Genomic DNA, 15,454 nt, shown 5'->3' with positions numbered 1-15,454 from the left:
TTTATTTTTGTGAACCTTAAGGAGCTTTTTTTTTTAAATATATAACTTAAATATTATTTAAAACCTTTATAATTAATTAAAAATTTTAAAAAATTATAAATTACTTATTTTAATAAGCCTTAGGGTTAATATTAAAAAAAAAAAGTAAAGAAAAAAGAAAAATATTAGCTTTATTATAAGTATTAGCTTTATTATAAGCTAGGCTTAAGGTATTTTAATAGTAATTTTATTAATAAGCCTTAATATATTATTTAAACTTATTTATATAAAGAGTTTTATTTTAATATAAAATAAAAAATAATAGCGCCCTTTTATTATTATTATTATTACCTTAAGGCTAAGGATAAAGCTAAGCTTATATTAATAGCCTAGGAAAAAGTACTTAGGCTTTCTTATAGTTTTATAAAGCCTTATAGTCCCCTAAAGCCTTATAAAGCTTTTAATAATATTAACTTATAGCTATTATTACTACTGCCCTTATAATTAATATTAAAGTAATTATTTTAATTACTTAGTTAGCGCTAGTAGCCCTTAATAAATTAAATAAGTTAACTAGCCTATAATTATATATATATATTAATAAAAAACTATAAAAAATACTATATTTAAATAAATTAACTTATTTTATTTCCTTAAATAGCTTCTTTTACTATTTTTTATAATATTATTTCCTTAATAATATTTATTACTAATATACTATACTATAATTTAATATAAGTATATAAAATCCTATACTTAAGGAGTAAACCTAGCTTATAGTATAGACCACTATAGTTTAAATAGGAATATGCTATAGTGCAATTAAGAGCACTCTTTTCCTAAGCTTTTTAAAGGAGTTACCTCTTATAGAACCTTTGTCCAGAAACACCCCTGGGGCGCGTAGGTATCTTACTTCATAAGGTAATGCGGGGAAATGGGGCAGGTGGGGGGTTGGAGACGGCTACAATAGGCACTATTCTGCCCCTCTCACGTGCTGTCAGTATAGGTAGAACTTCCACAAAGATGGATTTACACCCTGCTGCTAGAAGATAGAGAATAGTCCATCATTCAATGTATAGAGGCATATTAGCGACTGTTCCAAGTTTAGCCTGCAAACTGCCACGGACGCTGCCCTCGCCATTCATCCGCCGCCTCTCAACTGAAACAATGGCCAAAACAAGCACAACCCATAGGCTCTCTCAGCTGAGAGCTCTGATGAAAGAGCACAACGTTCAGATTTATGGTAAGGGTCTGCGGTACATTTAGCCTCAGTATCCGCCAGCCTGGCCTGTAGAGACGTATCATCGCTCACATGTGTATCTTTTCCAGTCGTACCGTCCGAAGATAGCCATAGTTCCGAGTACATTGCCTCCTGTGACGCTCGGCGCGAGTTTATCAGCGGATTCACAGGCTCTGCTGGGTGCGCAGTCATCACAGAAACCGCCGCAGCTCTTGCGACCGATGGACGATACTTCAACCAGGCTACTCAACAGTTGGATGAAAACTGGACGTTGTTAAAGCAAGGGCTCCAAGATGTTCCCACCTGGCAAGAGTGGGCAGCCGAACAGTCTGCTGGAGGAAAGACTGTTGCCGTAGACTCAACCCTGGTGACGGGCTCTGCAGCAAAGAAGCTTGCAGAGAAAATCCGCAAAAGCGGCGGCTCTGACCTGGTCCCCCTTGACATCAACTTGGTGGATCAGGTCTGGGCCGATAGTAGACCAGCCAGACCCCAGCAGGGAATCAGGGTTCTGTCCGAAAAGTTTGCCGGCAAATCAGTTCAGAACAAGCTGGCGGACCTCCAAGCGGAGCTCGAGAAGAAGCGATCCCCCGGTGTATTCATCTCGATGCTTGACGAGGTGGCTTGGCTATTCAACTTGCGCGGTAACGACATCCCCTACAACCCGGTCTTCTTCTCGTATGCCGTGATCACGCCAAAAGGAGCAGCCCTGTATGTGGACGAATCCAAGTTAGACGAAGAATGCCGAGCGCACTTGGCCAAATATGCAGTTGACATCAAGCCATACGAGACTTTCTTTCGTGATGCGGAACAGCTCCATCAGCAATTTGTCGCCTCTACTGCGAAAGAAGGTGGTGGTCCCGCAGGTAGCTTTCTAATGTCTAACAAAGGATCCTGGGCCCTGAAGAGAGCACTAGGTGGAGATACAGCTGTCGAAGAGATTCGCAGTCCCGTTGGGGATGTAAAGGCTGTCAAGAACGAGACTGAAATGGAAGGAATGCGGGCCTGCCATATCAGAGACGGTGCCGCTCTCATCCAGTATTTTGCGTGGCTCGAAGACCAGCTTATAAACCAAAAAGCTGTGCTGGACGAAGTACAGGCTGCTGATAAGCTAGAAGAATTGCGATCACAAAAGGAGCACTTTGTCGGGTTATCATTCCCGACAATATCATCGACCGGCGCGAAGTGAGATTATACCGTTTTTACTTGTTTCTTTCTCTGCCACAATGTTGTGCTGACAATGGCCTATAGCGCAGCTGTGATTCACTATGGCCCTGAACGTGGAAATTGCGCCACGATTGACCCCAATGCCATCTATCTGTGTGACTCAGGGGCTCAGTATCTGGATGGCACAACCGATACCACACGGACGCTACACTTTGGGCAGCCCTCGGAAGCCGAACGAGAAGCTTACACGCTCGTCCTGAAGGGAAACATTGCCTTAGACGTAGCTATTTTCCCTAAGGGGACGACAGGATTTGCTCTTGATTCTCTTGCTAGACAACATCTCTGGGTGAGTTCAAATGCATCTTTTGGTCACGAGATTCCGATTTTTTTATTCTAACGTGCAACAGAAAGCGGGATTGGATTATCGACATGGCACTGGCCATGGCGTAGGCTCATTCCTGAACGTCCACGAAGGCCCAATTGGTATTGGTACTCGCATTCAGTATACCGAAGTGCCGTTGGCCCCTGGCAATGTCATTTCGAATGAGCCAGGATATTATGAAGACGGTAACTTTGGCATCCGAATCGAGAACATTGTTATGGTTAAAGAGGTTGAGACGAAACATGCCTTTGGAGATAAGCCATTCCTTGGTTTCGAGCACGTTACTATGGTTCCCTATTGTAGGAGCTTGATCAATGAGAGCATGCTCACGGAGGATGAGAAGGCTTGGCTGAATGCATCCAACGCAGAAATTTTGGAGAAGACCAAGGGTTACTTTGAGGGAGATGCCATCACGACTGCCTGGGTGGAGCGAGAAACACGGCGCATTGAGTAGGAGTAAATCACCGTAGAGACAAACAAAAGAGGAGAAAAAAAGAGGAAAAATGAAAGAGGTTTTATCTTAGAGGCTTACAAACGCCGATAGGACAAAGGTCAAAATGAACGAGGCAACAAACCACCCATTCCTTGTGCCATGGCTAAGAAGAGGTATCTTCTCTGCCAGATACTTGGGCAAATTAAGAAACCTCGGCAAAGGCAGCCCAAATGAGGAGGCGAGCTTGGTTTAGTCAAACACGTCAGGAGATGCAGCTTAGGAGGTTGAAAGATTGGTGAATGCACTTACATGATAGCACGCTGTAAACACTCCGCCAAGCAACACAAGAGTGCGAGAAAAGACGGAAACTACAAGGCCGGTGGCAAAGCCTATGAGAGGGGGGATAATCAATGTTATCCAGTGGTTCTCCGACGGGTAATGCAAATTACATGAATTAGCAATTGACTACTACTAACCAACAACGCTGCCAGAGGAGATCTGGCGGATGATCTCAGGAGAAGGCAGCGGTTCCACAGATTTCGCGGCATACTGAGTGGGAGCTGCTGCAGATTGCTTTCGCCGAGAGTCCAACCGAACAGAAGAGTGTGCCGCAAAAGCTCCGTAGCAGATGCCTGTGCCGATGCCGCCAAAGAGAAGTCTTCGGGAGTGGCGAAGGGCGGAGAATTGCTTCATTGCTCGACTCATCGTTAATGGTGAGGTTGAGAGGATGATGTTTGGTACTCAGACTTGGTGCTATCGGGTAAGACATATAATTTGAAGCACCTATGACGTAGTAGAATCTATCTAAAGGTCTGCGAACAAATAACATGAGTTATCAAGAAGCAAAAAAGAAAAGAGAAACATACAACAGCCGGTGTTCGCCAGTGGTCACCCACCTGACTACTAATCTGCCGGTTAATGGCTTGTCTATGGGGGAGCAGACGGGACCCCGAATTCTCCATTACCTATGGTCGTATGTACTTGGTCTGGTGTTGACTTAACTTATAAGGACAAGATTACCAAAGCAATATAAGAGCAAAAAACATACAACAGCCGGTGTTCGCTGATGGTCACCCACTCAACTACTAATCTGCCGGTTAGTGGCTTATCTATGGGGGAGCAGACGGGACCCCGAGTTCTCCACTACCTATGGTCGTATGTGCTTGTAATTCCGAAAGAATTACTTATAATTGGATAACAAAACTGTCTAGTGCACACCGGAGTGGCAAAACGTTACCTACCTTACCCATTGGATTTCACGCCACAAGCACCGTTCCTACTCATAGATGTATCATATACTGCATCTCACATTCACGTATGCGAGTCTTGAAGCAATTGCGCAGTATTTATCACCCTAAACTTGGGCTCGAGTTATTTTTACTCTTTGTGTTTCCAGCATCTCCACAACATACTCCTGATCGATAGTACCCAGCTGTTTTACTCAACAGCTGGCACTTATTTCCCAACGTACCGGAATGTCTAGGGCTTATTTCGGCCTTTAGCACGCTTCTAGCTCCAAGGCTCTCTTTGGCCATAGTACTTAAAAGATTCAAGAGGCATGCATGTGCCCGAGTCGCCAATGCCTGCGCACCCATAAAAACCAAGCTATTAAAAAGTGACCATAAGCATTTAGCTTTTTTTTTATATTTATTTTCTAATATGATGACAAGGCGAATGATTACTATTTCCTGGCATGTCCATTGATGGTTTCAATCTCAAAAGACCAAATTCAGTACGTATTGGGCCAATTTCAGCGAGTGGGGCAATCGTCATTCATGAGTCTCACTGGGTTTTAAATATTCGTCATTTGACGGTCTCTCTCAAAACCCATCGTCTTGGAAACCCCTCCCTCATAGCATAGCAGCCAGAAAAGCAGTTCAAAATGAAAGCATACATGTATGATAACGTGCCAGTAAGCCCCATCCACACAAAGACCGGCGATAGCGACGAGTGAGAGATCCTGACACGGCATGATTTTGCTCCAAAGGGCGACCAGCGTCTGCCTCATGACTCTGGCCGTGAGGTGACGGCCAGCGACTTGGCCACCATCGGCGTGCACTACCGTCGCCTGACCGAAACCAGCGAGGTGGACGTGCTGGCGGCCGAGCGCGGATACAAGAACCGCGACGAGATTGTGGTGTCGCCCGACAAGATGGGCGCCGTCTATGAGGACAAGGTCAAGATGTTCTTCCACGAACACTTACACGAGGACGAGGAGATTCGCTACATCCGGGGCGGCCAGGGCTACTTCGACGTGCGGAACCAGGGCGACGAGTGGGTGCGCATCCAGCTGGAGAAGGACGACCTCATCATCCTGCCCGCCGGAATCTTCCACCGCTTCACAACGGACGAATCCAACGTGAGTTATTCTGCCTTGATCTGTCATTGTCAATGTCAATTTTATGAGCACGCACGTCACAAGACAAGTCTCACTAACCTTTTCTCCCCCTCCTCCCTTCTTCTAGTACGTCCACGCCATGAGGCTCTTCAAGGATGAGCCAAAGTGGACTCCCCTGAACCGGGCTCCAGAGCTGGACAGCAACGACTTCCGCAAGGAGTATGTCAGCCAGTATCTCAGCTGAATAGCCGGCGACCGAGGGTAAAAAAAAAAAGGAAAACAAAAATCATGGCGATTGTCTTGGCCGGACATGCGGGAGGCAGTAAGTAATAATTGTAGTTAGCAGCTTAGAAACGGACAATTAATTACAAAGTCGATTGGAAAGAATTCGAAGACCCCGGAACCCATTGTATCCTAATCAATTGACGTCAAATCATCATCGTGTGATTCCAACTCTCCTCACCGCCATCAATAAAAACCCTCACCATCGCCGCCGCATCGCGATCGAAGCACCTGGTGGCGATGCGTCTGAGTAATGGCAGGCCTGTGGAGGAGGTGAACAGACACCCGGACCTCTCACTTTTATGCAACATTCATGCGACGGTTCGTTTAAAGCCCTCTTCATCAGCTCAGCTTTCGCAACTGCCGATGGCCAAGCCTCTCTAGCTCTATTTTTTTCTCCAACTGGCGACGCCTCATAAGTCACACAGTATCGCCTGACGTTTATGCCTTACTCTGTGAGACACGGCTGCACTGTCTCTTTTCGCAGGAGGCGTAGACTCAAACTGGCGCTCCCTTTCGCCTGCCCGCCTGCTGTCGCCAACCGAGTTCTCTAGACAATGGAGGCTCGCACAGAAGTCAGCGAATCCAGCGACGGGCCGGCGAGGCCCAAACTGCAGCTTCCAGCGAGCTGCGATCCGCCGCCGCCGACGGGATCAACGAAGAAGCTGGTTTGGATTGTGCGTTGTTCGCGTCTCCCCGTCCCTCCGTCTCACTGCGTTCCCTTAGATCGTCTCATCTCACTGCGAACCCTCAAGCCGTCTCACTGCTGACAGCCGCCCTCTCTAGATCTTCGGCGGCACTGGCCACATGGGCCGCTCGCTGGTCAAGAGCGCCTTGACGCACGGCGACCTGGTGTGCTCGGTAGGGCGAGTCTTTGAGACGTCGCAGGAGGACATGGACGGCATCCATGAAAACTGCCTGGGCCTGCTGTGCGACGTGCGCTCGCGGGAATCGGTCAATCGCGTCTTCCGGCACGTCATGGACAAGCTGGGGCGCGTCGACGTGGTCGCAAACTGCTCGGGCTACGGCGTCATCGGCTCGTGTGAGGACCAGGACGAGCACGACCTGCGCAACCAGTTCGAGACCAACTTCATGGGCACGCTGCACATCATCCACGCGACGTTGCCCTACTTCCGGCGCCAGCAGGCCGGCCGCTACCTCATCTTCAGCTCCACGTCCGGCGCCCTGGGCGTGCCCGGCCTGGGGCCCTACTGCGCCAGCAAGTACGCCGTCGAGGGCCTCATCGAGGCCATGCTGTATGAAACGGATGCCTTCCACGTCAAGGCCACGCTCATCGAGCCCGGGCTGGTGCGGCGCGACGAGCCAGACTCAGGCATCAGTCCCTTGCCCACCTGGGGCCACTTTTTCATCAAGCCGCCCAGCGAGCATTATTCCACCGCAACGTCGCCCGCGCTGCACGCAAAGCGCATGGTACAGTGGCTGGGCGATCGCCAGCCCACGAGCGCCGTCAAGTGCGCCGAGCTCGTCTGGCAGCTGGGACACTGCTCGTATCCGCCGCTGAGGCTGCTGCTGGGCAGCTACGCCATCGAGAGCATCCGCGACAGAATGCGCTCCGTCACCGAGGAGCTGGAGGATTGGAAGCATCTCAACTTTGCCATAGTGCCAGATTCCGACAAAGAGGGGGGCGAGGAGATGGGAGGCGAAGCGAGTGCAGATTTTGTTGCTGCATGAAGGAAAAATTGAGTACGTGCAGGCCACAACGTAACAGTTTCTTGTTTCTTGTTTATATCTTTGCTCTTAAGTGCACCTTCCTTTTTCTACACACATATTTGATATTCCATGTGATATAGTATATTGTTTTTGCCGCTAGCGAAGAACATGATTCAGGGAATGGGATGCAAAACGTGGTAACCAGGTTGGTGGAATACAGACACTGCATAGTGTGCACTTGTATAATCTATCATAACACTTTGGAGCCCTATTCGACAATACGAATCTCTTTTTGTTATCTATATATATATATATATGGCATTGATATTAACCAGACGGCCTTGATCCTTGTCTATGTAGAGCTGCAATGCCGAATAACTTCATATGGCCGAATACAAGCTCAGGATTAATCATATAAAACATGCTTTAAAAAAACACCATTATCAAAGAACTAGCCAACCTATCTAGTATATGCAGGGATATTTATTCTGACTGCATCTTATCTCTCGTATATAAAGTTCAGTATTGCTTATGTGTGAGTGTCAATCAAAGCACAGGTACAATGAATGGCACAACATAAAATCGATCGAGTTAGAGCTATTTAGCTAAGGAATATAGCTCTAAACTTACTAGCGTCAATTCATAAATTCTGCTCCCCAGGTTGAACGATTCAACTCACTCTCTCGCCTACAGCTCTTTTTTCTTTCATTGAAACCTTCTCGCTGCCAACGCATGTAGAGAAAGCAGAAATAATATTAAGATAAAGAGTTCAATCGCCATAAATGTCACCTCTCGCAGGGGCAAAACAAATTCTACGGCCTCGCGTCGTCTTTTCCGGCATCCAGCCCACTGGCGTGCCGCATCTGGGAAACTATGTCGGTGCGCTGAGGCAATGGGTAAATCTACAACGCGAGGAAAAGCCCTCTACCAAGCTGATATACTCCATTGTCGATTTGCATGCCATCACCGTGCCCCAGAAGCCAGAGGTGCTGAAACAGCGCAAGAGGGAAGTTTTGGCCGCCCTCCTTGCCATTGGTCTAGATCCCGAGAGATGCACCATCTTCTACCAGTCGTCTGTTCGTTGCCTGACTCCGGCCCAAAGCCTCCAATCATCATATAGCTCACCACTGGATGTAGGTGCCGGCTCACTCTGAGCTGATGTGGATACTTGCATGTACCGCGTCTGTAGGCTATCTCTCAAGAATGACACAATGGAAGGTAGATGGATTCGCAGCAATTGTCATGTATAAACGTTCCCCCGTTGACCAGCTCTCAGAGTAAGCTTAGCTTAGACTCGTCTTCCACTTTAGACGAAGGGCCCGTTGGCTCCCGACTGAAGCTGGGCCTATTCTCCTATCCAGTCCTTCAGGCCGCTGACATTCTTGTTCACCGGTAAGCCCAGCAGTGTCTTTGCATATACGCCCCTTTTGGCGCCCCCACCCCTGATAGCATACCGAATAGGAAACTGATATTTTCTTGTAAGAGCTACCCATGTGCCCGTCGGGCATGACCAACAACAGCATCTGGAGTTTGCGCGTGAATGTGTCACAAATTTCAATCATGCTTATGGAAATCATCTTGTCCCGCCTTCCACCATCATCTGTACGCTTGCTGCCTTTGCTTCCCTTCCCTTCTCTCACTTGCACACTGGCTCATTGAGTAACAGCACCCGCTCAGCGCATTATGTCTTTAACAGACCCGACAAGTAAAATGTCGAAATCTCACAAGGCGCAGCGCTCAAGGATTCTTATTACTGATACTCCTGAAGAGATTCGGTCCAAGATTGGCTCGGCACTGACTGATTCGACTCCCGGCGTCTCTTACGATCCCGCCACTCGCCCTGGCTTTTCTAACTTATTGGAAATATACTCTGTTTTTGATGCAGAGAAGCGTAGTCCGGAACAGCTAGCCCAAGTATACGCCGACTCATCGCCCAAGGTTTTCAAAGAAGCAGTCTCAGATGCGCTGATTGCCGGGTTACACGGTATTCGAGATCGATATCTTGATCTATCTGCAAATGAATCGTATCTTGCAATGATCGAGAAGGAGGGCGCGCGAAAAGCCCAGGTAAGTGCGCAGGAAACGATGGATATCGTTAAGTCTGCAGTTGGATTGTAACAGATATTTGGCGTCAATTAGCGCTTTGAGCCTTTTCATGTATTATTACCTCGCCCCTCGCGTTTGGAATCGCCGTACAGGCATGTGTATGATAGTTGCCAGTGTTGGCCAGCCAATTCGATATAGAATAACGCAACGTGGATATCATGTGGCTGTATATCTAATGTTATTATATATATCTTTCTCGTCATTGAATGACGCGATTAGGTGAGCGTCAAATCGACTTGTGAGCCTTGGGTAGGCTGGCCATATCAAGATGCGTAGGCAAAGTTAGCACCTCTGGCAGTCAACCAGAAGTCCCTGACAACCTGATTTGTTGCCCGAGCGCCTCGAAGACTAGCCCAAGTTAGCAAGAGGGGGGGACATGCATCAGCAACACTCGGTAGAACTATACCTAATGACTTTCTTCACGAACAGCGATTTCTGCTCTGGAGTTACCCGCTGGCTCGGGAATGTTGGATCATCTAAACCGGACTGCAGCCACTCTCTCGACATTGGGTAGTTGACGACAAGTTTCCTCAAAGGTTCACTCAGTCGGTCTAACTCGCTCCGTAGGGCATTACCGCCGAGATTCCTTGCAAGGGATTGAGTTAACAAGGGCCCAAGCGTATCCATGGCTCTCGTGAAAGTTTCCTGAAGCCCTGCATCAACTGCCCGAGTGCCGACAAATGCAGTCTATTTGAGTGTTAGATCGCCGTTGAATGTATGCCATAATGATAGAAAACGCAAAGACAAAAGATGTAATGCATACCCAGAACTCCGCCGCAGCCGCTTTAGGTAATGGCTCTTTTCCATCCATAACCTGCAGCGTGAACAGGAAAAAGAACTCGATTGCGTCTGATGGTTCCAGGCTGATGAAAGCGCCGGGGCTTCTGGTCAAAAGTCGACTGACAAGATCAATGCCATTTTGTACGAGCTCAGGCTCTGCTTCAGGCTCTAATTTCAGTTGTCAACTTGGTTGGCTCATCTACGGCATACAACAGTGGAATTCTCTTACCAGGAAGCTGTTTCAAGAGTCCAATTACCCAAGAGAGCACATCCGAGAGTATCTTTTGATACTGCCCGAGCATTTGAGGAGGTAGGGAGCTAATAAAAGAACACGCCATTTTAACAACAATGCCAATTCGAGGCGTGTCTTTTGAATGTCCAACGAGAAAGCGCACTGTATCCTCAGGGGTAAGGACGAACGGTCCCGGCTCACTTTCGGAGAAACCGCTGCGAAGCACGCTACATATCAGCTCTGTAACCTCTGAACTCCCGCTGTACATGTTTTGGACCTCAACAATGATCCGTATTACTTGCTCCTGAATTTGGACCAATTTGGGTGTTTTGGCTTTCTGGTTAGATTCGGCCTCAAGATCAATCGAAAAGTCCGGGGGAGATTGCAAGCCCTTGCCCATGCTCGCCAGACATCTCAGGGCCCTGAGTGCAACATGCAAGCCAACGTGTTCCTCAGGCAAGATGTCTGAGCAGGGAAATTGTATTTGCTGTGGTAGCAGTTCGTCATTGGTTACATTCACCAGCTTCATGGATTGCTGGACATCGCTTTGTATAATGTCCAGCAACCCAGAACAAGCAGTATACCTCTTCTCATCCTCAGGAATGGCCTGAGCGATAGACGCGAGTGCGCCTACGATTTTCTCACGAGAAATGCAATCAAGTGATGCTGTAGCAACTAAGTTGCGATACTCTGCCAGTAGGCCGTCCATTTGAGGATGCAGATGTGAACGACAAGACGAGCAAAGCCGGTATATAGACTTTGAGGCTGGTATGGCCATGGAATGTTCTGAAACTTCGTTGAACAGAAGGCTGAGGGCGGTAGGAAGAAGGTGGGTATTTCTTTCAAAGTATTCGGTGTACTGTTCAATCAGCGTAAGGCAAGTTTGTCTGACTCGGGTTGGTATGGTTTTCTGGGCACTTCTAAGCACTGAAAACAAAGGAGACGAGAAAACTGCGGCAAGAAAGTCGTCACAGCGCGGATCTTCTCGGCTGCAGTCCGCTAAGCCGCCCAGGCAGAATATAGCTGACTCCAATTCCAGCCAGGAGGAACTTGCCAATGTGGACAATATCAACGAAGAAAAGGTTTCCACAAGCCTGGGCCCGATCAAGGCATAGACAGCTTGTAAAAGATCCACTACGTCTTTCCTAGCATCATGGAAGCCGGCGCGATCGTGCGAGTCCCACGAATGAAATTCATCTGCTGGAGGATATATAACCTTCTTCCATGCGTGCGATGTCGCCTGAAAGATGTATGGGATAATGGTTGCAGTTACCGAGCTTGCAGAAGTCGACGCTGGATCCATATCTGAGACGGATTCGGTCAATGTCGACCAAAATTCGACGGCGGGGACAAAAATCCTGTTTTCAGCAACTGGATAGCCCTCCGCCGCAAGAAGACCACACAGTTGGGACAGTATATTCTTGTTTTGCTCATGATCATTCTTAATAAGGTCTTCTACTCGAGCTTCACCAAAGGCGAGAAGTACATATCCGAGCTGTGTCGACTCAAAGTCAACATCCCCCTGGATGAGTTGGTCATATCGGTGGTGGAACCATGTCGTATCAAAGATATTGGCGAGTACTGTATAGTGCTGCTCGGTGAGCAGAGAAGGCCAGTTGAAGAGCACGTCAACAAGCAGTTCGGCGGCCGCATTGTACAGATCCTCGACCATCAATGCGTTGATAGAGCCTCCAATAAGGGGCCGTAGAGAATCTGCAATGTAGCTGTTTCGTGCTGATGTCTTCTGAGCAAATGAAACCCACGACTAAAGGGAATCCAATTAGCCTCTCTTGATTTGCTGAACTCAAAAGGCACAGGGTCACCTACTTGAAGACATCTCAGCGCATCTTGCTTGACCTCTGGAGAAACATCATCTCGGCTCATGCACATTGCTATGAGTGTTACCGAGTCGGAGGTGTTTGCAATAACCGAGTCGTACAGGCCAACGCTTTGTCCGTGTTAGCGATGCTATAAGATACTAATAAAACGAGTAGATAATCATCTCATACTTGCTTGCTGCGTTTAGATCGATGCGAGTTACGTCCTCAAGAATATTGCTCATCACCAGGATAGCCGCGTGCAAGTGCACTCCAGTAAGGCTTTCTGATATAGCGTTGAAATCGACCGACTCGTCGATAGTGCCAGGCTGCCAAGCTCGGTTTGACGCCAGGCTGACAAGTAGATGAAAGATGTAGCGGGTGCATAGTCTGTGGAAATATATGAAATAGGTGGCCAGCGCAGATGCCAGCTTCCGTACAACAAGCAACCCAGTCTTGTGCTGCAAAGCCCCGATATACCATCCCAACAGCGAGACTAGGAGCTCTACAGCATCACTGTCGCTAAGAGACGAACTGATCGATGTCAACCGGAGAGCTCAGTGGATAGCGTACTGGACGGCGAACGTACTTTTCGGTATTCAACTTAACGATGATTGTGAGCGCACCGAAAAACTTGACTTTCTCGTCTGGACGCCCAAGCAGGTGATGGGCGAGCGACCATGCTTGTGGTGAACTTTGCAGCCGCGACAAGGTCGATTGTGTTTTGGAAATCGTGCTGGGAGAAGCTGGTTCGTACAGAGAAAGAATCAGCTTTGTCACCATTAGCAGCGATGTCTTATAAACATCAGATTCCCAGAAGAAGAGGAATAGGTAGACGAACCGATTCGACCTGCTCAATCTCGGAGGGGAGAAGCTCTTCCTGCATCGTGACGGGTTCTGCGGGCAATTTCTGTGGAAATTCGTTCCACACGGATCACCAGGCCGCGGCTGGTTGCTTTAGCAGCACAGAGCTATCATGTCAACAAGTGATTTCGCGCAGTATGCATGGAGAGGATTTCGCAAATGGACTGCAGCTTGACTGCCGCATAGCAGAGCTCGCAGCCGTCGTTCTTCCAAGCTGTATCAAATGCTATGCGTGAGATGTACTACTCCGGATTTGGCTTAGCTTGTGAGATTGTCATACTTGCAGCTCATACCGCAGCAGGCACTAATGTCATTGCGGTTGCTAGTAACGTTCTCCTTGATATACTTGTAGTATAAGATACTATTATTATTCGATATCAGGCATGTCAGCTATGTCTGATTTAGGAGCCAATTGCGAGAATGATATTTATATTAGTAACCTGTCATATTTGCGGCTTTTTACGTGAGACCTGAATGCCGCACACCATTGAAGAGCGAGGGCGTGAAATACAGACCCAAGGGGTGAATCTAGCATTGGTATATGTATTATGAGACTTAGATCAGAAAACGACAGTAAACCTTACGATAGAACGGCCTGTATTACTAAGAACAAGGCATATATCATGCATTCGTAATTCTTGCCTCTCGTTGGCTTCTAGTAGTCATTCATTCTATGTACTCATTTGGCTTCAAGCCTTTCGCATAAGCGTTTGTTTCGTTGTGTTAGTATTTACCAGGCTAATATTCATTTTTCAGTCTACCAGGCTGCTTTCTGCGGCTCAAGACGGGTAGGGCTCGCGTTTCTTGTTGGTCATCGCACATTGACGGCAGCGACGTCTCTCCCTGCTGCGCCCATAATATCATTGATATCCGTGGGGGTGTCGTCTGTTGGGCGACCCTCAAACAACCGCCTCCACCAGCTTGGGGGATCAAACGGCCTGGAGCCGTTGTGCAGCGGCGGGTATACATCATTGAAGAAGTACCAAACATGACCAATGACAACTCCCATAATCTCGTCTCTCGGTACGGTTCCGTGCATAAACAGGCTAAAGGCCATCAACACCCACGGCAGATACGGAGCGGTAAAAACAAGCAGCCCCAGGAAGCTTAGCCTGGTGTCGGGGTTGCGCCGGGACCAAATATAGACGAGGGTAGACGAGAGCGGGTGCCCGAGAAATGGCATGGAAACAAGCGGCGATAGAGCAATCAGACTCGCCATGGCATAGAGGAGAAGCCAGGAGAAATACGCAGCCGACCGTCCCGACGACTCTTCCAGCAGCCGCGCATATCGCTGGAGGAAGTATATGTGAAAGAGCAGGTCAAGCGAAAACGGGCCGAAGTAGAGAAACGTCGTCAACAGGCGCCAGTACTGTGTTGCATCAGTCAGTCAGCATATGCGAAGGTGAAGGCGTAGCGGATAGGGACAGGCCAACCTGAGACTTAATGAAGACGGCTCGGAAACTGTAGAAGAGTTGGAATGGCGTCACCATATGGCACTGGACGAGGGCGCTGGTCAAGACAGTGGCGGCCGTCCACCATCGCGTGCATGTCGGCATCTCCCAGAACCATGTTTCCAGCGGAAGGCGATCGCCGCCCATTACTTGATCCATTTAGAGCGATGGGAAATCGTAACAATCATGTGCTAATCAAAGGATGAAAGGATGACCGCAGTCGACATGAAAGATATGTCGGCGATGCGACTGTCGGGACGCAAATCAATGCAATAGATGGTGAGGTGGCCTTTCGCAGGCGAGAAGATATAAGCCTGAAGAAGGAAAGTGAAGTAAATCGGAGCTGGGCTGCCGGCGTCGCGACTTGATCTGTTACACCGTTGCCACTCTGGCATTTACGCAATTAGTAATGTAGAGAGAACTTGGCGACCAGCCTCTGAGTACCTGTCTTATCAACGAGGCTTATGATGCGAACATTTATTCTCTATTAGACTGATATTTTGAAAACGACAAGACAACATTTGTCTAAAGATATTTTACCAATCAATTTGCTGAAGCTGCCACTTCATTGATCCTTTTTCTTGTAAAGACACTTATACATCCGAGTAGGAGATCATCGCAGCATGGGTTAGCCACCAAAGTCCATTTATAGATGGTGCTAGTAGGAGTTATTTGCCCAAAATTGCCTAGAACTGACGCTAATTAACGCCTGCGT

At 48.0% G+C, this 15,454-nt stretch overlaps 7 protein-coding genes across 7 annotated transcripts; 4 read left to right on the top strand and 3 right to left on the bottom strand.

Annotated features, from left to right (window-relative positions):
• Positions 1 to 1,050: 1,050 nt before the first annotated feature.
• Positions 1,051 to 3,219, top strand: TGAM01_v209961 (xaa-Pro aminopeptidase; the record flags this gene model as incomplete). The annotated part of the gene is made up of 4 exons (XM_018808401.1): positions 1,051 to 1,222; positions 1,309 to 2,401; positions 2,468 to 2,729; positions 2,791 to 3,219. The coding sequence occupies 4 exons, from the start codon at positions 1,051 to 1,053 to the stop codon at positions 3,217 to 3,219; spliced, it is 1,956 nt and encodes a 651-aa protein (XP_018658319.1).
• A 450-nt stretch (positions 3,220 to 3,669) lies between these two features.
• TGAM01_v209962 (hypothetical protein) lies at positions 3,670 to 3,891 on the bottom strand (the record flags this gene model as incomplete). The annotated part of the gene is made up of 1 exon (XM_018808402.1): positions 3,670 to 3,891. The coding sequence occupies one exon, from the start codon at positions 3,889 to 3,891 to the stop codon at positions 3,670 to 3,672; it is 222 nt and encodes a 73-aa protein (XP_018658320.1).
• A 1,189-nt stretch (positions 3,892 to 5,080) lies between these two features.
• TGAM01_v209960 (ARD/ARD family protein) lies at positions 5,081 to 5,780 on the top strand (the record flags this gene model as incomplete). The annotated part of the gene is made up of 3 exons (XM_018808403.1): positions 5,081 to 5,110; positions 5,186 to 5,557; positions 5,664 to 5,780. The coding sequence occupies 3 exons, from the start codon at positions 5,081 to 5,083 to the stop codon at positions 5,778 to 5,780; spliced, it is 519 nt and encodes a 172-aa protein (XP_018658321.1).
• Positions 5,781 to 6,375: 595 nt separating this feature from the next.
• Positions 6,376 to 7,510, top strand: TGAM01_v209959 (hypothetical protein; the record flags this gene model as incomplete). The annotated part of the gene is made up of 2 exons (XM_018808404.1): positions 6,376 to 6,495; positions 6,605 to 7,510. 2 exons carry the CDS (start codon positions 6,376 to 6,378, stop codon positions 7,508 to 7,510), a joined length of 1,026 nt encoding a protein of 341 aa, XP_018658322.1.
• Positions 7,511 to 8,271: 761 nt separating this feature from the next.
• Positions 8,272 to 9,628, top strand: TGAM01_v209958 (hypothetical protein; the record flags this gene model as incomplete). Its single annotated transcript, XM_024550681.1, has 4 exons — positions 8,272 to 8,561; positions 8,859 to 8,881; positions 9,156 to 9,556; positions 9,611 to 9,628. The coding sequence occupies 4 exons, from the start codon at positions 8,272 to 8,274 to the stop codon at positions 9,626 to 9,628; spliced, it is 732 nt and encodes a 243-aa protein (XP_024404592.1).
• A 230-nt stretch (positions 9,629 to 9,858) lies between these two features.
• On the bottom strand, positions 9,859 to 13,310 carry TGAM01_v209957 (hypothetical protein; the record flags this gene model as incomplete). Its single annotated transcript, XM_018808406.1, has 8 exons — positions 9,859 to 9,943; positions 10,002 to 10,282; positions 10,359 to 10,543; positions 10,605 to 12,372; positions 12,435 to 12,555; positions 12,617 to 12,958; positions 13,014 to 13,195; positions 13,266 to 13,310. The coding sequence occupies 8 exons, from the start codon at positions 13,308 to 13,310 to the stop codon at positions 9,859 to 9,861; spliced, it is 3,009 nt and encodes a 1,002-aa protein (XP_018658324.1).
• Positions 13,311 to 14,099: 789 nt separating this feature from the next.
• TGAM01_v209956 (hypothetical protein) lies at positions 14,100 to 14,898 on the bottom strand (the record flags this gene model as incomplete). The annotated part of the gene is made up of 2 exons (XM_018808407.2): positions 14,100 to 14,657; positions 14,722 to 14,898. 2 exons carry the CDS (start codon positions 14,896 to 14,898, stop codon positions 14,100 to 14,102), a joined length of 735 nt encoding a protein of 244 aa, XP_018658325.2.
• Between the last annotated feature and the right edge of the window lie 556 nt (positions 14,899 to 15,454).

The sequence above is a fragment of the Trichoderma gamsii genome (genome assembly GCF_001481775.2).
Source record: "Trichoderma gamsii strain T6085 chromosome Unknown Scaffold_53.2, whole genome shotgun sequence".
Lineage (NCBI taxonomy): Eukaryota > Fungi > Ascomycota > Sordariomycetes > Hypocreales > Hypocreaceae > Trichoderma > Trichoderma gamsii.
This window is presented reverse-complemented; position numbering and strand designations above follow the sequence as displayed.